The sequence below is a fragment of the Haliotis asinina genome, chromosome 6, assembly GCF_037392515.1.
Source record: "Haliotis asinina isolate JCU_RB_2024 chromosome 6, JCU_Hal_asi_v2, whole genome shotgun sequence".
Taxonomy (NCBI): domain Eukaryota; kingdom Metazoa; phylum Mollusca; class Gastropoda; order Lepetellida; family Haliotidae; genus Haliotis; species Haliotis asinina.
The window spans coordinates 4,403,541-4,427,942 of record NC_090285.1 but is presented as its reverse complement, the minus strand read 5'-3'; the positions used below and the strand labels follow the sequence as shown (position 1 = coordinate 4,427,942).

The window sequence follows — 24,402 nt, the reverse complement described above, 5'->3', positions numbered from 1 at the left end:
GCATTTACCTTTCTGCCTGAGTTAATTTTTCCTTTAGTTACATCCCCAATGCGAGATATCAAGGCACATATATGTACACGTGTGTCGGCACTGTACTGTTTTGTAAATATAATTTAAATACTAATTTCTAGTATTCTAACCTTTCTCTTATTGTGTTTGCGTAACAGTTTTGTTTTGTTTAATTATATTTTAAACGATATCATATTTACTTGCAAGTTGTCAGGCAAAAATCTTTCCTGAAGAACTTTGTAAGCTGGACATTTTAACAAAAAGTGATATTCATCTTCTAAGTCTACTTTACACGCGGGACAATTTCTTTGTGATACATCAATGTTTTGTCACCTACCTACGTTATTCTTTAAACGTAATACACCAGCTCTGAATTTGACCAATACGTGACGGCATTTATATCCCTCAGACTCAAGGAGACTCTTGTATTGTGCATATAACCTGTAAGGTGAGCTTTTTTCAAGTGTAGATGTCCAATTTTGATAAAACATATTGATCAAGCGTTCTCTAAAATGTGGATAAAAGCACACGGATCACCGACTGCTTGTGAATACCAAACAAATCCAAAGCCGTGCGAGCAAAGTATATGGCGGATCTCAGACGCCACAGACGCCCACGTGTGGTACCCAGCTGTGTCAAGGTGGTATAACGCATTTCGGGATGCGGATCTCAGACGCCAACGTGTGGTACCCAGCTGTGTCAAGGTGGTATAACGCATTTCGGGATGCGGATCTCAGACGCCCACGTGTGGTACCCAGCTGTGTCAAGGTGGTATAACGCATTTCGGGATGCGGATCTCAGACGCCCACGTGTGGTACCCAGCTGTGTCTAGGTAGTATAACGCATTTCGGGATGCGGATCTCAGACGCCCACGTGTGGTACCCAGCTGTGTCTAAGTGGTATAACGCATTTCGGGATACGTTCATGATGCATTGTCATTAACTTAAGCCAGTACTTCATCGTTCGAACGTAGGAATTAATATAAACTGGAAAACGCCCACATTCTCCATATATTATTACATTTAGTGTCTGTGGACCGACATTTAACGATATTTAGCATGCTTGTAAGTGAACTTTTCTAATGCTGTCGGATTTTCAACCGTTTCAGTCTTTCTCCCATTATAAAGCCAATTTTCCTTAACCGCCTATTTCCCACCTCTCCTAAAAACAAGGACTTTAGCTTTATCCAAATTTACAGTTAATCCCCACTTATCTGCATGCAATTTTAAAGTGTCTAGATGACACTGAAGACCACCAATGGTGTCTGACACAAGGAATACAAACAACAACATTAGAATTTCTAGCACATCAGATAAATGTTGGACCCCATGTTTACCGTATTTTGTGATTTGTACGGAAAGTTCGTTTATAAGTAATGAGAATAACATAGGACTCAGCATACAACCCTGCCGTAATCCAAATGGACTGTGAAAATCTTTCCGTTAACTCAGATTGTACCCTGACACACGATTTTACTGTTGTATATATGCCCCTAAGAGCTTGTAACATTTTGCCGTTTACACCGTATGATGAGAGTAATTTCCATAGTTGATCTCTATTTACAAAATCAAAAGCTTTTTTGAAAATCAATGAAAGCCACTTATGTCTTTTTTCTTCTTCGACATAGGTTTTTCTCGATGATGGCGTAGAGTGGGAAGATGTGGTCAACAACTGAATAGCCCCTCCGAAAACCAGTTTGCGTTTCAGAAACTTTAACCAGAACATTTGCCCATTTTGTTAGTCTTTCATTCAGAATACTAGTATAGATTTTCCCGAGTGAGCTGAGTAGAGATATCCCTTGATAATTATCGGGAATGTTTACATCACCCATTTTATGCAGAGGAACTATGGTTGCTTTACTCCACGCTTGTGGAAAACAACCATTTGAGAATATTTTATTAAACATTGCCAACAGAAAAGGCATAATTTTAGATTCACTTGTTTTATTCATTTCTATGAGGACGTTATCAATTCCTGGAGATTTACCATTTTCCATATGCTGTATAGCCTTGTGGATTTCATCCTTGGTTATGATGAATTCGAGTATCTCCTTATCAACTTCACCCATTTGTACAGATTGGTCTAAATTGAGCAGTGCATCTGGTTCGGCTGTATCTGTCCTATTGAAGAGTTCATGAAAATGACCATACCATCTTTCATTAGTTATACTATTCGTATGGCATTTTAACGTTGAAATCTTTCTCAGCTCCATCCGAAATACTCTGGAATTGTTATTGCAAGATATAGTTTCTTTGGTTTGTGGTAATGGTATTTACGTTTCTGCAGTATTGGGTTTGCACAGTGAATTTCTATTTCGTCTAAATATGCGTAGACTGCGCTTAGCTTCCTCTTTTGCCTTATGACACTGTGGTCCATAACGTGTGAGTGACAGACACCCTCTTTTGCAAACAGTCTGCAGCATCAAGTAAATATCTTACAATTGACTCTATGATTAAATCTACATCCATCTCTAAGACATTTATGAAGTTGTCTAAATACAGACCTATGCTTGAAATGTTTTCAATGAAAGTGCTAACATGATCATTATTCCACCTGTACTTGAATGTACTTGCACGTACGTCTTTAGTTTTCAGTTTTTCACCTGGACCAGTAAACCTAAGAATCAAAGGCACGTTTTTACTCTCCATTCTATTTCCTACATCAAAGTTCGAGAAATACCTAAATAGTCCCGGTGATGATATAACGTAATCAGTTAGACTACAACCCTGTTCGGAAATATAAGTGAACGTCCCCTCAGTATCTCCTTCCATCCGCCGATTCGTAATAAAAGTACTTGACACCCAATTCAACTTTGAGGTTGTAGTTGTAGGTTGACGAGTAATGAGCAATCATCTGGAAACAAAATTTGTGTTCGTCCCGAGTAACGATATTTCGTCTCCAGCTATGTCGTGTGACAGTTTTAAAGGCTTACAACCCATCACTGTGAGTGAGTTAGTAAATGAGTGAGTGAGTGAGTGAGCATTGTTTTTCATCGCTTGCAGCATTACTCCAGGACAAAGAGTTTTCACACAATGTACCCTCTTTTTGGAAATCGAACCCGGGCCTTCGGCGTGTCAAGCGAACGTTTTAACCACTGTTCAACCCCGCCACCTTTAACGACGTAAGAAAACTATAGTAATAGAGTTGAAGGTTTGTCCATAGATGACTAGACAGAATCTGCTCAGTCGCAAATTTCTGTTAAACAAAACAATTGAAATTAAGTTCTCAAGAAGCATGTTGAAATCGGACATTTCATCATTTATTTAAAATGTGGCTTATTTTCAACATATTTTGTTAAAAGAATTTGAAACACAGGGATGTGCGGTGTTATGAAATCTTTTTTTCTATGTCCATTAATACCACACTCACAGAGAGACATTGTGAAGTACATCAGTAAATGCTGTGGCGTTTAAACAGTTTTCAATTCGCGTGATAACAACACTTTATTGCGAATGTAGCATTCTACACTGTCTAAACAAATACGACTCGTTAACTTTCGTGCATATCATTTTAGCCAAATATGAAAAGTGTAGACTATATGACAAATACATATAGAAACTTTGGAAGCCTTTGACGAAATTCAAAGATACATTGATGAAATGATGCAAATATAAAAACAAATCATTTATACTGTTCAACTTAAGTTACAGATTAATACGTACAACATATTTCTGAATCCCGTCAAGTGTTTAGTTTGGATTATTCGTAATGCAATAGTCTACAGTTTCGAATCCATAGCCAACTACGTGGAACTAATGCAGACATGGTATTTGTTTTCAAATTCAAATCAGACACTATTATGGTTTGTACAGAGAAAGAGCTGACTGTCGATGACGGAAAATATAAAAAGTGCTCACGACAGGTTAAATAATGTATACAAGGCAGAGAAACCATTATGTCGTATGTAGACCTAGCTCAGTGGTATATCAGTGGTATATCTGGTATATCAGTGGTATATCAGTGGTATATCTGGTATATCAATGGTATATCAGTGGTATATCGGTGGTATATCGGTGGTATATCAGTGGTATATCAGTGGTATATCGGTGGTATATCAGTGGTATATCGGGGGTATATCAGTGATATATCAATGGTATATCATTGGTATATCGGTGGTATATCAGTGGTATATCAGTGGTACATCAGTGGTATATCGGTGGTATATCAGTGGTATATCGGTGGTATATCAGTGGTATATCACTTAGGTATCATCTCGTCCCACGGAGGAATTTCATATTCAAGTGCTAAACGAACTGCAAAATGTCAATTAATTGTTTACAAATATATTATTTTAAACATAACAAACTGTGTAAAAATAGATTCATATATATTTATAACAATTAATAACATGTTTTGCTGATAGAGAAACCCGAAAGATTGAATGTATCAATCTACTATATTAATTACCAGTCTCGTAGACGTATTGAGTTATGTGAACTGTACATGACTTTCAGATCTGCAGTGTCCAAGGCGAGGCAAAAAACGAACACGATTTGAACTACTGATTAACCAGGGACCAACCGGTTTACATATGTGTAGTTGCTCGGCTTAACTCTCCTCTCTTGTTCTTTTATATCGCGGGGCAAGCCCACCACAGTGACCTTCCTCCACATTGATCCTAAAACACAACGATCCTAAACCAGAATGATATTCCACCACAGCGAGCTTCCTCCGCAGGGATCCTCTTCAGAATGATCCTCTCCTCACATTGATCCATCACATCTTCATCAACAGCGGTCCTCCACCACAGTGATCCTCCTCAACAGTGACCCCCTGCACAGCTATCTTCTACAACAGCGCTTCTTCACTAGATTTATCCTCCACCACAGTGATCTTCGTCCACAGTGATCATCAACAAAATGATCCTCCTTCTCAGTGATCTTCTTCATCAGAGATCCTCCACCACAGTGATCTGTCTCAACACCAATCCTCTACCACAGTGATCCTCACCCACAGTGATCATCCACAATAACTATCCTGCATCACAGTGATCCTCCTCCACAGTGATCATCCACAATAACTATCCTGCATCACAGTGATCTTCATCCGCAGCGATCCTCCTCCACAGCGATCCTGCACCACAAGGACCCCCTACCACTGTGATCTTCCACCACAGTGATATTCGACCACATTGACTCTCATCCACAGTGATCTTCTCCAACAGCGATCTTCTTCCACAGTGATCCACCATAGTGATCTTCACCGACAGTGATCCTTCACCAAAACGACCCTCCTCCACCGAGGATGATTCTCCACCCACAATGATCCTGCATGACAATGAACCTCCTCCACAGTGGTTCTCCGCCACAGTAATTTTCCGCCACAGTTTCCTCCTAAACAGCGATCCACTTTCACAGTGATATTCCTCAGTGATCCTCCTTTGCAGTGATCTTCCATCACAGTGATCCTCCAGTGATCTTCCTCAACAGCGATCCTCACCCACAATGATCCTCACCCACAATGATCCTCAACAATGTTGACAGGATGCTTGTCACAAAGACATTTTCACTCTGTCTGATTACTAAAGATGAAGTGAGCGAGTATGGTTTAAGCCGCTGTTAGCTATATTCCAGCAATATCACAGCGGCGGACACCAACATTAGGCTTCACACATTGTACCCATGTAGCGAATGGAACCCAGGTTTTCACTGTCACGTCGGGCGTTTTATCCACTTGGCTGCCATACCGCCCCTGATGCTGTAGGGAATGTTTGGTTTGTCAGCAAGAAACACCTTGACGGTATTATTTCTTTAACCAGTCCCTTGGGTTTGATGATGTCAGTCCCTTTAAACTTAACGAGGTCAGTGTTATTTTCATAGAAATGATTTTGTATGTGAGATTACAAGACAACTTTGTTTCTGGCACTGAACGTCATTTTGCAGTCCGACAAGAGACAGCACTGGCCGTAAGCACAGATGATAAAATGCAGAGTACATCTTAAACCGTCTACACACTCATCCTAGGACGAGCGACGAAGGAGATACGAACAGATTCAACCAGACTGAAGATCATGGATCGGAAACGAGGAATCCAAGACTAAAGATCATATGATGGCAATCGGACACGAGGAGTCCAAAATTGAAGATCATGGTAGTCGGACACACGGAGTTCTCGAAAGTGGACCTCTCGGAAACGGTCGATTTCCACAGACTGGTAACTGCAGTGAAGCATTATTGTGACAGTACGTTCTTTGTATGACCTATTGAAATGAACTGTTCCAAAATACTGGTGATTAAGGCTGGGAGACTGTTCTAACTGTGTTGACGACCGACAACAACAAGGTACAGATGACGTTTAACAGAAGATCTCCTTGTCTATAAGACGGCGAGTAAAGGCTAGACACAAAACAGTGGTAACCCCATATTGCCGTGTCTGTCTCATAAGGAAGGGCGTGGAAATAGACCTAGAATGAAAATTGTGTGCGCCCCGACTCAGCGACCCGGTTAACAATAATGCAGTGTCCTTGGTGCTCTATTGAATGGAACGAAACAGTTTAAGCTATTATATACTTTCGGATTCAAATATATAAACACAATACAAAGGGTTCAGGCGACCAGGTACCCCGTGTCCTCTGCCTCTCTTTCCCCCATTACCCTACATGGCATCCCTCCCGTAAGCCGGTCTACGTCGATAGTGTTGATATCCTTCCTGTAACATCCGCCCAATATATACTTGTTGACACCCTTCCTGCAATAGCCCTTCAATATATACGCCTTGGTACCCTTCCTACAATAGCCCTCCAATATATACGTCTTGGCACCCTTCCTGCAATAACCCTTCAATATATACGTCTTGGCACCCTTCCTGCAATAGCCCTTCAATATATACGTCTTGACACCCTTCCTGCAATAGCCCTTCAATATATACGTCTTGGCACCCTTCCTGCAATAGCCCTCCAATATATACGTCTTGGCACCCTTCCTGCAATAGCCCTTCAATATATACGTCTTGGCACCCTTCCTGCAATAGCCCTTCAATATATACGTCTTGGCACCCTTCCTGCAATAGCCCTTCAATATATACGTCTTGGCACCCTTCCTGCAATAGCCCTTCAATATATACGTCTTGGCACCCTTCCTGCAATAGCCCTTCAATATATACGTCTTGGCACCCTTCCTGCAATAGCCCTTCTATATATACGTCTTGGCACCCTTCCTACAATAGCCCTTCTATATATACGTCTTGGCACCCTTCCTGCAATAGCCCTTCTATATATACGTCTTGGCACCCTTCCTACAATAGCCCTTCAATATATACGTCTTGGCACCCTTCCTCCAATAGCCTTTCAATATATATTTGTTGACATCCTTCCTGCAATAGCCCTCCAATATATACGTCTTGGCACCCTTCCTGCAATAGCCCTCCAATATATACGTCTTGGCACCCTTCCAGCAATAGCCCTTCAATATATACGTCTTGGCACCCTTCCTGCAATAGCCCTTCAATATATACGTCTTGGCACCCTTCCTGCAATAGCCCTTCAATATATACGTCTTGGCACCCTTCCTGCAATAGCCCTTCAATATATACGTCTTGGCACCCTTCCTGCAATAGCCCTTCTATATATACGTCTTGGCACCCTTCCTACAATAGCCCTTCTATATATACGTCTTGGCACCCTTCCTGCAATAGCCCTTCTATATATACGTCTTGGCACCCTTCCTACAATAGCCCTTCAATATATACGTCTTGGCACCCTTCCTCCAATAGCCTTTCAATATATATTTGTTGACATCCTTCCTGCAATAGCCCTCCAATATATACGTCTTGGCACCCTTCCTGCAATAGCCCTCCAATATATACTTGTTGACACCCTTCCTGCAATAGCCCTTCAATATATACGTCTTGGCACCCTTCCTGCAATAGCCCTTCAATATATACGTCTTGGCACCCTTCCTGCAATAGCCCTTCAATATATACGTCTTGGCACCCTTCCTCCAATAGCCCTTCAATATATACGTCTTGGCACCCTTCCTGCAATAGCCCTTCTATATATACGTCTTGGCACCCTTCCTGCAATAGCCCTTCTATATATACGTCTTGGCACCCTTCCTGCAATAGCCCTTCTATATATACGTCTTGGCACCCTTCCTGCAATAGCCCTTCTATATATACGTCTTGGCACCCTTCCTACAATAGCCCTTCTATATATACGTCTTGGCACCCTTCCTGCAATAGCCCTTCTATATATACGTCTTGGCACCCTTCCTACAATAGCCCTTCAATATATACGTCTTGGCACCCTTCCTCCAATAGCCTTTCAATATATATTTGTTGACATCCTTCCTGCAATAGCCCTCCAATATATACGTCTTGGCACCCTTCCTGCAATAGCCCTCCAATATATACTTGTTGACACCCTTCCTGCAACAACCCTTCAATATATACTTGTTGACATCCTTCCTGCAATAGCCCTTCAATATATACGTCTACGCACCCTTCCTGCAATGGCCCTCAAATATATACTTGTTGACACCCTTCCTGCAATAGCCCTTCAATATATACGTCTTGGCACCCTTCCTACAATAGCCCTCCAATATATACGTCTTGGCACCCTTCCTGCAATAACCCTTCAATATATACGTCTTGGCACCCTTCCTACAATAGCCCTCCAATATATACGTCTTGGCACCCTTCCTGCAATAGCCCTTCAATATATACGTCTTGGCACCCTTCCTGCAATAGCCCTCCAATATATACGTCTTGGCACCCTTCCTACAATAGCCCTTCAATATATACGTCTTGGCACCCTTCCTGCAATAGCCTTTCAATATATACGTCTTGGCACCCTTCCTCCAATAGCCCTTCAATATATACGTCTTGGCACCCTTCCTACAATAGCCCTCCAATATATACGTCTTGGCACCCTTCCTGCAATAGCCCTTCAATATATACGTCTTGGCACCCTTCCTGCAATAGCCCTTCTATATATACGTCTTGGCACCCTTCCTACAATAGCCCTTCAATATATACGTCTTGGCACCCTTCCTCCAATAGCCCTTCAATATATATTTGTTGACATCCTTCCTGCAATATCCTTTCAATATATACGTCTAGGCACCCTTCCTGCAATAGCCCTTCAATATATACGTCTTGGCACCCTTCCTGCAATAGCCCTTCTATATATACGTCTTGGCACCCTTCCTACAATAGCCCTTCTATATATACTTGTTGACACCCTTCCTGCAACAACCCTTCAATATATACGTCTAGGCACCCTTCCTGCAATGGCCCTCAAATATATACTTGTTGACACCCTTCCTGCAATAACCCTCCACTATGTAAAATGTGAGACGGTATTAGTGATTAATGGTGTATGTTTGTTTTCGGGACAGCTCTAATTCTTATACAGAACAAAATGTGTTGCTAGTGGTTATGTCTGGCTATGGGAGGAGTGAGATTACACTTATGCAGAATAGGCAATAATATGTGCCTGGTGCAGTCAACAGTATCACGATGGAGATCACGTTTTGACTAGCCTTTTGTATTTGGTATTCTGGAGAAAAAGTCCTCGGAAAAAGCACTAAATTTGGCAAGGAAAAAAGCTCCCCGGGACTCAACGTCTACTTAAGAAAAATGTCGGGTTTTTAATACTTCATTCACATACAACGATCTAAATTCACACACACAAAAATACATATGCACTGATACATTTGCAAGAATTTGCTGACATTAAATGAATTGTATTCAGTTTAATACTGATGGCCAAGGTCGCTGCAGACTTTTCTGTATCGTTATGAATACAGGTTTGTTTCTTGTTGTTGTTGTTTTCCACAGGCATATTGTCGATGATGTCACTGAACAAATACAGTCGTCATTGTTGTTTGCTCCTTCTAGAACCATTCGATGGTTCGCTACATAGATGATGGTGATGGTGACCAATAAAATTAAAGAACATGATGTTCCATCCGTCAGATACATTGTTCGTTCTTGGGTCACCTGCTACAGCTGCCTCATGTATGTGCCTTGATTCAGTCAGCTAAAATAGGACTTTTTCTAAATCACCTTTCCCAGTTACTCTTTTACCAGTTACTCTTTTACCACTTTTTTTTAACGTGAAACACACCCTTGCAGATTCTCATACCTTTCACTATGTACTTACCGAAACAAGTCATCATGAATGCCAATTCAACACCTAAAGTTGAAAAAAAACGCGATGAAAAAAATGCCCGCGAAATCGAAGTTGAAATGATTCACTAATTTTCCCCCAGCGCTGTATGCCTGCCTGGAGTATGAGGTCGTGAGCAGTAGTCTAATCTCGGTTGTGTGCATCAACAAGTAAATAACTTACTCGTTACATAACAAAACTCCCCGAAATATGTTGACTGTGATAATCAGTCTCTGTCACATACAAAACACAATGTCTGATTCATTCACACCTATATGTCTGCCTTCCTGTCTGCTAATGACAATATGCAATGCACAGCTTCACTCGTAACACATATTGTGCTTTTAAGTCATAAACCAACAGCCGGATAAGCGAACCGTCTAAATGAACCAGTGGCCAATCAGTGGGCTTCGTTACACTTGCTTGTGCACCCACCGGCCGGCTCTGACTGAGTTCGGTATAGCGGCTGCTTCTTTTGGAGGGAGGTAAACTCAAGTACAAAATATTGCACCTTTGCAATTAGACGCTTTTGTTTATTTCTTGATAAACAATGCATTGCAATGAACAAGTGATAACTATGTTTTAATTGTGTTTAATGTTTTAGTTGCATGAAACCTTTAACCTTTAGGTAGGTTCGTGATAGGAGCCCATGGTCTGTAACAAATTGAGTATAGACAATGCAGTGACAGACAACATGGGCATTAGTGTGTGCTTTTGGACGCAATGACGAGAATCAACCAAGCCAGAGAGTCTGACCACTTGATCCTGTTAGTCGCCTCTTACGACAAGCATGGCTAACTGAAGACTGCGGTAAGTTGGTGGAATGGGCTTTGAAACAGATACTTACTGTGGTTGTTGTTGCTGCGTTTTATTTAGTAATATTGTATCTATGACTATCTTACAGACCACGGGCATATCGCATTGTGAGAATTGATTTTGTTGGGATATTAATTATCACAATGCCGCATTCCTTTCATTGCTCCCAAAAGTACGAGACACCATACCATAGCCGTCCTCTCAGATGCCAGCTAAAACAGAAACCATGAGTCATACGGATTTTGTCAGCATCGTTGTTTGAAGTCGCCCTTGATGAAACGGAACATAACGCAATCTGTCACACCAAGGGCACCTCCCTGTGGGTCACGTGACAGGGAGGCGGAACAAGACAAATCAATCACATATTGTGTGGTCGTTTTGTCTGCATCGACATGCGATACACGCGTGAGACTGAAAGTCACGGGTATACAAGGAGAAGTCACATGTCAATCACCTTACGACAAACAGGTTCCAGTGGGTCTTTAGGTCATTCTGCCTGCGTACATCCCGTATTGAAGATGGTTTGGGAGGTTGCAACCAGAGACCATATTATACGGCCTCTGTTACAAAACAGAAAACGATTTTGTTATTTAAACAGATTCTTGGGAGTGTACACTAAAACAATAGTTAATTTTCAGTGAAGGGCCTCCATTGCAGTGGGGATAGGCTAGTGGTTGTAGCGTTTGCTCGTCACGACGAACACCCGGGTTCGATATCCCACATGTAGTCTGGCAGAAAATGTTTTAGGACGGTGTTTGGTAACTTTACTTTAAAAGTGTAAGTGCTATCCGTGGTATGAGGCTTTATAATGTTTCTACCATTGAGGATTTTAATTTTCATAATTTATCACTCGATAATATGAAAGTTGTCCATAAGAGCTGTCGTTATTTCAAGTCACAACAACACCTCACATGTCAAGGGTGTTGAGCTACTCACAGGAACAGCGACCCGGTCATGCAAATAGTCAGGTCACATGTCACACCTTACATTATGCTCGGCAGATCATGTCACGTGACTTCAAGCACGTGCATTTTGCATTAGTTAACGGTGTAGGGCAGAAGGGGTCATCTCAATATCAAATATGTCACATAATTTATATGATGTTTTCAAATTGTTATTGCGATGTCTTTCCATGCACATGTAAATAACGGAGAATTTTGACTGTTTAGTTTCCATGAAAATATTTTGAGCTTGGAAGTAGTTAGGGGACAGGTTTATTTCCTAGGCATTAATCACAGTCCATTAATCATATTTCTGTGAAACTATGTATGTACACATTAGTGGAGTGGGTCTTTGATTAGTATTTTGGGGGTTGATCACTTACTTGTTTTCCTCGAATTTTTCAATCACAAAGCATCTCTTCTTCGGACATGTCAGTATCTGATTCATCTCCAAGATGTATTAAGATTGGTGGGACAGTCTCTTCTCTAATACCACCTAGTTTCCAGTATTCATTTTTAACTGCCAATACATGTTTGCCACAGGGTTCCCACCGACTGATATCAATCTCCGCTATTGCCGTGTGAACAGTTTTTTTCAACGTTGAATGTCGTGTTGTAGAGTAATAACTTCCCCTTGATATTCCCCAATATCAGTTCAGTTGGATTCAAATTGCAATGGTATGGCGGTAGTAGTAGAACCTCGTGACCAGCGTTCTTCAACATATTGTCGATGGCATAGGAAGGTGGTGGTTTATGCTGTAACACAAGCTCATACAACACTGGTTTTGTTGCTTTGTCAAGCCTTTCAATGATCTCTGCTTTACGACGATTGGATATTGAACACCGATTGTCGGACTCACGGCAACTGTGGTATGGGGCATTGTCCATGACTAAAAAGGACTTTTCTGGAAGGGTTGTGCTCAGTTGTTCTTCTACATACTGTGTAAAGATAGACCCGTTCATTTCCGTATGGTAGTCTCTCCCGTCAGTATACCAAATACCAAATCACACCATTCCAGAAATCCTTTGTGTGAGCCGGCATGCAGAATTATAAGTCTCTGTCCTCCACCAGCTGGTAGCTTCCACTTCGGCTCCTGTCTGTCAGGATGCTGCCATTGGTAAGATGCTGTGTGGGAGGCATTTACCCATGTCTCGTTTAGATACACCGGTTCGTAGCCATCAGCGCGTCTTTTTTTCTAATTGTTCTCAAGTAATATATTCTTGATTTTACGATGTCATGCCGTTCACACATGGCAAGTTTAATCCCCTGAACACCAAATTTCAGCAACAATTTGCAAATAGTATAACGAGAGACATCAAGCTGGTGGTCTTCAGCAAGAATTTGTTTCAATCGCCGTACCGACACATGCTCATTTTGACGTGTTAGTTTTCTAATTGTTTCCCTGACAAGCCTTTGATCAAAACTATCCAGTTTTGATTTCCTACCAACTTTTGGGATGGTCCCTGGAATGTCCGTAGACGAGGCATGGATAATTCCTCTCAACACACCCTTTGAGAGATCCAAGGCATGTTGGGTCCGTTTGAAATACTTTTCAGGAGCTACAAATGGACGGCCACTTTCACTTTCTCGTTCGAAATAATTATAGATTTTTCTAATAATGTCTTTTGCGTCAGCCGACAAATTGGATGTGGACCTTTCTCTGTGTGTAGATGTGTGTGCACTTCGTGCAATGCACGTGATTGAAGCCACGTGACGTGATCTGCCGAGCATAATGTAAGTATTTGACATGTGACCTGACTATTTGCATGACCGGGTCGCTGTTCTGGTAAGTTGCTCAACACCCTTGACATGTGAGGTGTTGTTGTGACTTGAAATGACAGCTGTTATAGACAACTTTCTTATTATCGAGTGATAAATTATGAAAATTAAAATCCTCAATGGTAGAAAAATTATAAAGCCTCGTACCAAACTGGAAACGGATAATGCTTATAGTTTTAAAGTAAAGTTACCCAACATCGTCCTGAAATATTTTCTGCCAGACTATAGGTGAAATTTCTGGTGTCCACTGCCGTGGTAATGCTGGATTATTGCTAACAGCAGCGCAAAACTAAAATCGCTCACTCACTCACTCAGCCATTGTGCAGTGGATGGGACATATGCTCGGTGAACGGAAGGTCAATGGTTCGATCACCAGCCTGCGTCAAAAGACTTTGAAAGACGATATTGAAGATGACTGCCTGGCGCTTGGCTCTAATGGCAGCCTCGGACTGGTCAGTCCTGTGTCTGTCCGAATATGCGTCTGTGTATCAAACACATACTCACCAACCTGACACAATGTACGCTAGGCCATCACTTTTCTCCAGTGTTGATACGCCAGGATTAGATTTAAGTAAACAAACGTACTCACGGGAGCCACAAGGTTATGTTCGTCATAACCGACGTACGTTATATGCTTTTCGACTAAAATAAGCAGCAGGCGACGGAAACAAACAAACCATACCATAAACGTTGCTTATAAGCGTTGTTCACTGTAGTATGATAATGGTGACGTCGACGAACTCATTTGACTCACCTTAAAGGTCACATGCAACCAAAACATCAAACATAATTAAAACACAATTGTCACTTATTCGTGACATGTAATATACATTGTTGCTTGGAAAAAAACCCCCAAATAAACAAAATTATAAGCGTACAATCGCGATTCAAAAGTGCAATATTTTTGTACTTTGGCTTACTTCCCTCAAAACGAAACCTTCTAGATCTGGGAGACAAAACCCAGTCATAGCGGGTGGGCGTGCACTCAAGCGTAATGACGGCTTCCGACTGGCCGGTTCATTTGCTGATATGCTGAGGGCTCATTGCGTGTACAGAAAGATGATCTGTTTGGTGGGCATTTTAGAAGTATGGCGAGTCACAAGAAAGTAAGATTCTTTATGGATAACACCTTTTTTATTGTACTTAATACGTCGTTTCAGTATGGATTCATATAACGTTGTCAAAGAAAATCATATACACTAGAAGAAGTTGTTATCCATAAAGAATGTATATAGAGATGTTGGGTTTTGTAAATACATGTTCTCTGAATTTGTTCTCCTACCCTCTATGACTGGGTTCGGTCTCCCGAAGGCTTCGTTTCGAGGGAAGTAAGCCGAAGTACAAAATATTGCACTTTTGAATCGCGATAATTTTGTTTATTTGTTTTTTTCCCCCAAAGCAGCAATGTATATTATATGTCATGAATAATTGATAATTGTATTTTAATTATGTTTGATTTTTTGGTTGCATGTGACCTTAAATAATAGTTACTGAAGCTGGGATTGATCAACTGTAACATAAGGACCCTTACCTGTGTAGTAATATTTCGTTGGCAACATGAAGGAAGATATACTCTGGGAACAATACATTGTGGAAATGCAAGTCATATTCGATCCTCACCTTGAAGAATTAGGTCTTGTACTTGGGCAAAGGACAAGCCGATTCCCTTGAACTGGATGTGAATTTGCTAGTTGTACCATGACTGACAACCTCTGTCCTTAGGTTGTTGTACCATGACTGACAACCCCTGTCCATTGCATGTTGTACCATGACTGACCTCTGTTCTTTGCATGTTGTACCATGGATCACAGAATGTCAGATTGTACCACAACCTGTTCTCTTACTCAAACTACGAAATGTTCATAACTCTTTCTGTTCTTTTCGTGTTTATCATCAAGCTTAGAAGGAAAAAGGAAACCTATTTTATTGCAAAGATATTTTATTGATAACCACACCACCATATATTACAACTGATGAATAAAATCTGATAAATTCAGTAACAAGGATCTGACACCAAGAAACAATACAAAATTGTCACCAATCTATCCAACCTGTTTCTGTCATTAGATGCATTATCACACACAAATGAAAGATCTCCTGACAGGAGGGGTTAAATGAACCCTCTGCTATGGGAGGTTGAAATCAAGCCCTCTGTGACAGAAGGGTGAGATGAAGTGCTGTGGGTAAAGGGTGAGGATAAAGTCCTCTGTGACGGAAGGATGAAATGAGGTCCTGTGACATAAGGTTCAGCTGAAGCACTGATATAAGTTAAGTCATCTGGTAAAGAAGGGTGAAGTCACTTCCCTGTGACAAAGGGGCGACATTAAACTTTTGTGACAGAAGGGTGAGATGAGTTTGGGTTGGAGGAATAAAGAAGCAACCGATAACGCCAAAACTTCACTTGGTAGACACTGACAGACCAACATGCAACAAACCCTAACACACTACTCACCCCTTACACTACTGTAGTGCTTGTTCCACTGATCATCAAAGAGAATGTACCATGTCGGTATGCCGTCCAGACGAAAAAAGTGCAGAAACAGAGCACAGTACAGTCAACTGAAGATTTAAGTGTTGCATATACCACAACAATAATATTATTGTTCATTAGAATAGTAAATTTCAGATATAAGGCCACAACAAAAAAGTTTTAAGGTTCGATCAGAATAAAATTTTGCCCTACAATCTCTTTCACAAGTTGCCCCTTGACTTTCCAGAAAGACAAGGCAGATTTCAAAGAATTAAATTAACAAACCTTCAACCACTAAATGTGACCATACTAAATGAATATGGTTCTCTGAATTTGACTGTAAATGAGAATCCCTGATTATTATGAGTAGTGTGCTAGGTTTGCCCATGACATATAAGATCTGTAGTCCAATGACAGAGCAGGGAACTGGGGATGCTGAGATATAACTGTGCAACACGTGGTCGTATCATCTCTAAGAAGTGGAGGAACATCTCCAATACACACAGCAATAAGGGACAAGGAACGCAATGCACACTGTTCTACATTTCAGAGAGCAATGTTTTAAGTATCACCTTGATGTTGTTTATGGCTTTATTTATCACCACAGTTGTACAACATCACTTGTTAATTATTCTTTTATTTCACAAGTTTCCTGAAATAAAATAAATATAATCACTTTCAAAAGTATGCCTATTTCAATTGCAAACACAAGCACTTTTTGTTGTCTCTAAATGACGAGACAATGTGAGACATTCTGTAACTGTAGAATCAACACTATTCATAATTCTGTTGTCAAAGAATAATGATAAAAAAAAATCTGATTTCGCTCAAACTGACCACAAAAATTGGACATTTTGTTTTTCTTGCTTAACAAAAGCTGGGGGAATATGGAAACACAATGTCATTTAAACTGGCAGTGTTCCTGGCTCAAATGTGGACCGACGAATTGCAATCTAACTCAAAAACTAATACACAAGGCTGTCCTCCCTTGTAACAAATAGTGAACTGTGTCAATATTTTAATGATAGTTTGTTGCACAACATTTTTATTTTCAAAACATAAATTCTCTTGGTTGGTCTGATGTTTTGATAATGATTAGCGTTTCACTGAGTACAATATATTTATTAGTTTTTGAGTTCAACTGCGATTAATCGGTCCTCCTTTGAGTCAGACAGACTGTACATGGGACAACATCCACATGACGTGCAGGGAATACGTAGCGTAACAATACCCTACAACAGCAAATAATAACAAAACTGTCAATATTTATATCCGATGTGACGTAATTCAATTCTGTCAGCTATAGCTATCTTGATATTTAATACACATATTCTCAGTGTATCTGATTTCATATAAATTCCTGTTTTTATTCAGAATTCCGCCGTTAACATCAAGACTACAATCTATTGTGTACATGTAAAACAACAGCATGTGCTGATGCCATATCAAAGTGATGTAGTTGTTGGCATATTCCATTATTCTACTGCCATCAAAACAACCCATGTGCATTCTTACTACACTCAACACTCAAACACTGATATACTATGGGAAAGAAATAAGGGAACACATCGAAGGTGAACTGCTTCTTTCTTTTTTCTCCCATGTTTCTTCACAAACTTTGTATTGCATTGTAGGTGAAATTGTGAGAAAAGACAGGAACAGTGATGAAGGGACATTCCCATATTTCTTTCCCTCAGTACGTATCCTGATAATGACCTGTTCATGTAACAAACAGCTGGGTAACCAAACGAGGTTGAATCTGACTTGTTGAGGAACACTGTCCCTTTACCAATGTAAAAGATATCCTTATGAAGAAATTGCGTCTGTAATACCAACTGGATACAATTTTGTCATCAGGAAAGGATGAGGGGGATGTCCAAGGCCCTTTCAGTCCATGAAAAAAATCAAAATGTTACAAGTTACGAAAACCTTTACAAATCAGGGAAAATGTTATGAAACATATTTGTAAAAGAAACCTAGACTTCACTTGTTTCAGTATACTCTATGTCCAGAACATTTAACTGCACTAAACATATCAGCTGGGTTAAAATGTGTCCAAGACATATTCTGATATTTTGGACAGGAACTAAGCTGATTTTGCCCAAAATGTAGATAAAACAGAACAACATTTTTAAAAAAAACCCAACCCTTTTCACTCATTTCACCACACTTGTGAGTTGAAAGTCTACATCAGACTTTAAAAAAAAGACAGAAAATGACTTGGTTTTCAGCAATTTGAATCTCTGACAGTATCTTAATAATATGTTGAATGTTTCTGTAACTTTAAATCTTGCTGGACCAACAGGGCCCTTATCCCTCCTTTTCCTCCCAGGACTCAACTAACCCACCTGTTTTATACCAATGTGTCACAGAAACTGAACAAGTAGAGAGATGTGATTTCACATCACCACTCTCCCGACAAAATAAAACGTCATTAATAAGGTCATCAACAACTCTGCAACAGCAACAACGGTTCCTCCATGTGCAAGCCTAGCAGCTAGTGTACATGAGATCACAGAGATGCACAGACGTAGCGTCCATACATCCATCACAAACACATGTCAAGTGTAATCACATCACGTGAAGATGATACGAGGTGGCAGACAGATACTGTGATGGCAGCGTCATCTTCCTCTTGTATGCAGCAGTCTATGTCTATCACAGAAGCATCGCATTCTGCCGGCTTTACAAATAAGACCATTTTCCCTTGATATATATTTAACTGTGCAGTCCATAATGTTCACAATATTCAACAATGAGTGAAAAGACAGTGAAAACAGTCAGGCATGCATATTGTATATGTCAAGAAACATGACTGGGGTTTGATTCACCTTCCTATCAGTTGAGGACAAGAAAGAAATGGTTCTTTGTTTCATAGCATAGTATAAAAATGTCTTGACAAAATGCATGCTCCTTCATTATCAGTTTACCAAATAATAAAAGTTGCTTTAAATCCCAAAGGGTGAAAAAGAGTCACCGTCCATACATCAGTAAGTCCACAACTTTAGTGACACTGTATAAATACTACTGCCTTGTGTATAACAATCATTGAACAAAGTATTGGAGAGGTATGACACTTAAACGTAAAAAAATAATGGATGTGTGAAAAATACTTGTGAGTCAGATGTGTTGCCCCCTCCATCTCCCCACATCGCCCCTCCCTGGTAGGCGACTGGTCTTGAGTCCATATAAACCATTCATACATTTACAGAGATATCTACACAGACTAGACAGTGTCCACTGGGAGTTAAGATATGTCCACAAGAAGATCTACTTCAAACAGTTCCAAAGACAATAGCTAAATACTGCTTGGGTTGCCATTGTGTAAAAAATAAATTACTGGCATGTACAAGGTATACGTTTTAGTTGAATATAATGAAGATGGGGAGATATGGCAGACATCCATCTTACCAATACATGTATGTACACTGGGGCATGCATGATACACTGTCTTTCACATCTGGCACACACACGAGACCCTACTGCTGAAATCTGGGGACACAACATGGAACAATTATACAGCTCATCTGCATTGATGACAGTGACATGGAATACACCGCTGTCTTACCATTTGGAATCATAACTGGTTTCTTCTTTCAATAGAAACAAAATTAAACTTTAAAGAACACCTGATTTGGCATGACAGACTAAACATGGTCTTATAAAGAACACCTGATTTGTTCATATTATGCCATATTTAAACTGTCATACCATGAATTGACCAGTCTTTAACTTTCGCAATATCATGCAGCTCGTGTTCTTCTGTTGAGGAGAGCATCGCTAAATGATTATTTCTGATCGAGAACAAGGAGAGAATAATGGTTTGTTTCATAAACAGACAAATCTAATCCAAGGTTGAAGAAATCCTTGAATGAGATGAAATGGTTTGTGGTGTAATACAGTACAGGACACAAATGGTTTTCATCAATCGGCGCCAACAGCTTCAAAGAATGTTGCGCTGTGCAGTATGCCATATATGTTCATGTGAACACCAAGGGAGGCTAGAGGACACACATGTCCCATCTTCATTGTCAGACACAGCCAGTGACTTAAATACATGCTATTAAATAAAATGACATTTCTCTTGAAATACAAACAATGTTAATATAACTAGGAGTCGTCATCACATTATCACTTACAGACCAACTTATCACATGACCAATACATCGGTACTTAGAATACAGATAGTGGTGAACCGTAGGACAGTAAACATTCAACAACAACTCGGCAACATTCATGTGTCATGTTACATAAAACACTCTCCTGTACATTCCAAAGATCACAGCTAACCTGAACTATGTATAGAGGTAACAAATCACATGGTGCTGTCACAAAGTCTCTGACAGTAGGCGGCCTCATATCCTCTCTGTGTAGGGGAAAACAGACAACAACGTCCTGACTCTGCTCCATCAGTGAACCAACTCTACAGGAACCGTTCAGACAAGTTCAATTCCTTTACACTATACTAGGACAATCTGTTGTTCTCCAAAAACATTCAGAAAAGATTTTGAAGTCTTTACAAGGCCTAACTCGGCTTAAAGCTGATTGGTCCCGAAGCTAGACTGCCTGTTTGTAGAACAATACTGGAAATGCAGGCCACATGAAACATTATCCATAATTAGGGCCTATTGATTAAAACAGAAAGGTCGTGAGTGACCATATGTAGACATTTTACACATACGGACCTGGAAATTCAGGGTGAAATAACAAATATTTGGTGATAGAGTTCTGTTGTTATTGACCATTTGTGCTTCAGGCAGTGGAGCACATGACATAGAGGAGTGCAGTCAGCACAGTGGTACTCCTCATAAAGGGTTAATGAAACATTTCCTATAGATGCTGCCAGTCGTCATGCAGAGGCTGGACCACAAACATACACAGAGAGAATTGTGGGACCAAGGACTAACCATATCACGATACACAACCAATGTGTGGTACTTCTCCATGCTTGTAGTGCATACACTCAGTGCATTCAACATTTGCAGGTTTAGGTCTTGAAGTATTATCAACTGGTATGCTGACTTGTAAATAGTTAATAAATTAAAGAAAATAATAACAACCATTCATGCATTGAGAGAGTGTGCTGTGTCAGTGTAGGGCAATTGCTGATGTTGATGAGGTATCTGGTAAACTGGGTCCCGTCTTCTTAACACAGCACAGCAACAGTTCACAGTAAACTACAACATTAAACATCTTGTATTTATCACTCATAACTGTGTCATTGACGAACAGGAGTTTGGTAAGATATGCTGATGGAATTGCCTAGCCCATGACAAGATACATATATAGCACTTCAATGCTTAATTTAACATGTACTTTGAGATCATTACAACATCAAATATCATGAACAGAAGGGATGGGATGTAGTAATTAGCATGTAGAATAAACAGCGGAAACTAAGAGACTTTTTAATATTAATAGACTTTCAACCAGCCATGTCATACAGAGATTATTTCAAGCAGTAGACTGTAAACTGTTGCAATGCTTCGTTATGGCAATAGTGTTCTTTAGAACTATTCATGTCAATTAAAAAAGATAACTAGTTGAAAATATAAACAAAATCCTTGAAATGAAACCCAAATTTGAAAATAAAAACATCATGCATTTCACTTGAAATTTAAAACATGAAATACAGAACTTCAGTTGTTTAAATGCAGGACGTGGACTGAATGCTGGGAGAGGTGAATGGAGAACTCGGGGTGGGGGTACGATTAGGTAGTGTACAGTGTTACTGTGAGGCCTGCAGGACAGACTTCGGTCTCCATCATTCTAGGGCGTTACCATGCAGAACACTATATCTGGGACCAAATAAACAGCATCTCAATTTTAGGTTCTTTCAGTTTCAAGTCATTATTTGTGAACTTATTTTTTTGACAAAAGAGTGAACTACTACACAAGAGAAACATCAAATAAGTTGAACCAGAAAAATCTGCACGGGCTCATAACTTACCAAATTGTACAAATGTTTTCTTTTTTTACAAAACACAATGAGAATTAAGAGTTTACATAGAAAAGTAAAAATGTTGACAATATTTTTTCAAATAAAAACAACTCCTTTGGTCGGGAGATCCCTTAATACTTGTGATGGCGAATGTCCCAAACATGGCCGTTCTCCTCACATGCACTAAGGCACAAAGCACCCCTGAGTACACCTGATATAGTCTCTCGTCACTTACCCTTCCTCAGCGATGAGGCTTGCAAAGAGGAGGCAGAAATAGTGTTAGACAATATGCTTGTCAAAACAAAACTTACTTTTTTGTGTGTACAAAACAAAAGGTCCTGGGGTCTTTATTTCACAATCCTAATCACAGGAAATAAATTGTAGGGTAGCTTGATTTCAACAAAGTCAAGAACCCCTGATGACAAAAATTTTGGAAGCTATTCTATATTTAACTTTACAGGCAATAACCACCATAATTAAATAGATCATGACTAATTCCTGTGAGAGAAATATTATTACTTTCATTGTTAAATGTATCAGTAGTTTTTAAAATACATTGAAAAAAGTTCCAAAATGATCTCCAATTTGAAGTTCAATTGTGACATAACAGAATAATCACAGAGGTAAGACATACTATCAATGAAACCCCACTGACTCAAGGTAAAGACAACACTGACAAAAAAAATGTTTTGATGCTTACAAGTCTTTTTCTGCTTTGAGGATTTCTAGTGGGAGCCAAGTTGGAGAGCTGCAATAGAGCAAAGTCCATCAGTACAATGCAGGGGAGCCGTATGGTGTATGGAATGGGGCAAGTGGGAACACATACACATGTAATTAGGAGTCATTGAAATCTCTTGCTTTGAAATATTTTGAAATACCAACTAGAAATCTGAAAAAAAAAAAAAAAGAAATACTAAATTAAAAAAACATTGCCATTTCTTTGGATAAATTTGCAGTTATTTGTTGATCATTGATTTAAGACTCTGGTACTGGATTACTGAATATGATTCCTGTTATCAGCATGTCATTTTGTAAATGTTATTTCTGACTTTATGAAAGTGGCATAAAACTAAACTCATTTCTGAATCTGCTGCAGTACTGCTTGGTGTAGATGCATATTCAACTGCTAACCTTGTGCTCAAAGCTTCCCAGACAGTTCATGTCGGAGTTCAACTGACATTAATGTCCCCTGACTCCCCAATATCATCACCCTTCTACGCAGGTACCCTAAAGCTGAGTGAGGAGTAACATACGCATGCTGAAACAGCCACAGTGGGCTGTAGTTGCCATGTCTGCCAGGCTCATAACCAGGAGGAAGAACAAGGTATATAAGGCCAGAACCTGACTGAGACATTTTCTAGTAGACCTTACTCTTAATGTTTAATTTTGTTTCATTAGCAAAGCTTACTAAACAGAAAGAATTCTAAAATGATAAAAATTGGCTAAGAAGAGATGTGTATATCTGTAACACTCTCATACCAGTACACTCAAACATTGAGTACTCCCTCACAGTGAGAGTTGTCATAATTTGGGAATCAGGGCTAATAATATTGTGAAACTATTTTCCTCCAACACCAGAAATATGAATTATTAGGAAAAATCAATCTGTCAACAATTTCTTATGAATAATGAAATATGTGAACAGTAGCAAACAGCAAACTCTAACTGCAATAAAATATGCTGAAATTTGTCACAAAAATGGCAAAACGAAAGTGCTAGAGCTTGCAACATTCTCTTGGAATTGATCTGTGATATTAAAGGGGAACTGTGCTTTCAATGTCTGGAGACCAGATACAGTCCAGGTCTAGACATTGTAATGGGTGATCTGTACATCATGGATATCTCAGGGCAAGTGAGACAAATGCCAGACATAGACACATCATACAATAGCAGTCAGCAGATCTATAACCAGTGGTGTGGACTTCTTGAACTATACTGGCTGCACTACCCATTTCCACAAGTCCCCCTTTAAGAATCATCTTGTGACATCACATGCAACAGTCATAAGGCAATGCCTGGGGAAAAGACATATTTCTTGATTAGATACAAAAAAAAATCCTCACCAAAGGAAAGAGTGACATAAAAAGAGTAACAGTCCATTCCCAAAATATCTGAAAGTGAAGCACTGACAAAGCAAAGTTTTCTGCAAAAATATTCAAAATCATTCCACAAGGCTCAAAGAAAACAAACAAAAAGAAGAATCCAGACAAGCCAGTCAGGTCATTCAAGGGGAAGCACCACAATAAATGAAGTGACAATGACAAATAAAGTAAAACAAACAATATACACACTTGAAATGGTGTTCTACATACAGCAAAAGAAACAGATGAAGCAACT

General features: G+C 39.8%; 1 protein-coding gene across 3 annotated transcripts in view; it reads right to left on the bottom strand.

The window, feature by feature from the left end:
- Positions 1 to 15,575: 15,575 nt before the first annotated feature.
- The window catches only part of LOC137286455 (dual specificity protein phosphatase 16-like), a 64,858-nt gene continuing 56,031 nt past the window's right edge, over positions 15,576 to 24,402 (bottom strand). For 2 of the 3 annotated variants that reach the window (XM_067818336.1, XM_067818335.1), the window contains exon 9: positions 15,576 to 22,813. In XM_067818336.1, coding sequence (XP_067674437.1) covers positions 22,721 to 22,813 — 93 coding nt within the window. In that variant the 3' untranslated portion in view covers positions 15,576 to 22,720. The remainder of the gene's footprint in view (positions 22,814 to 24,402) is intronic. The other variant, XM_067818337.1, reaches the window with a different exon arrangement.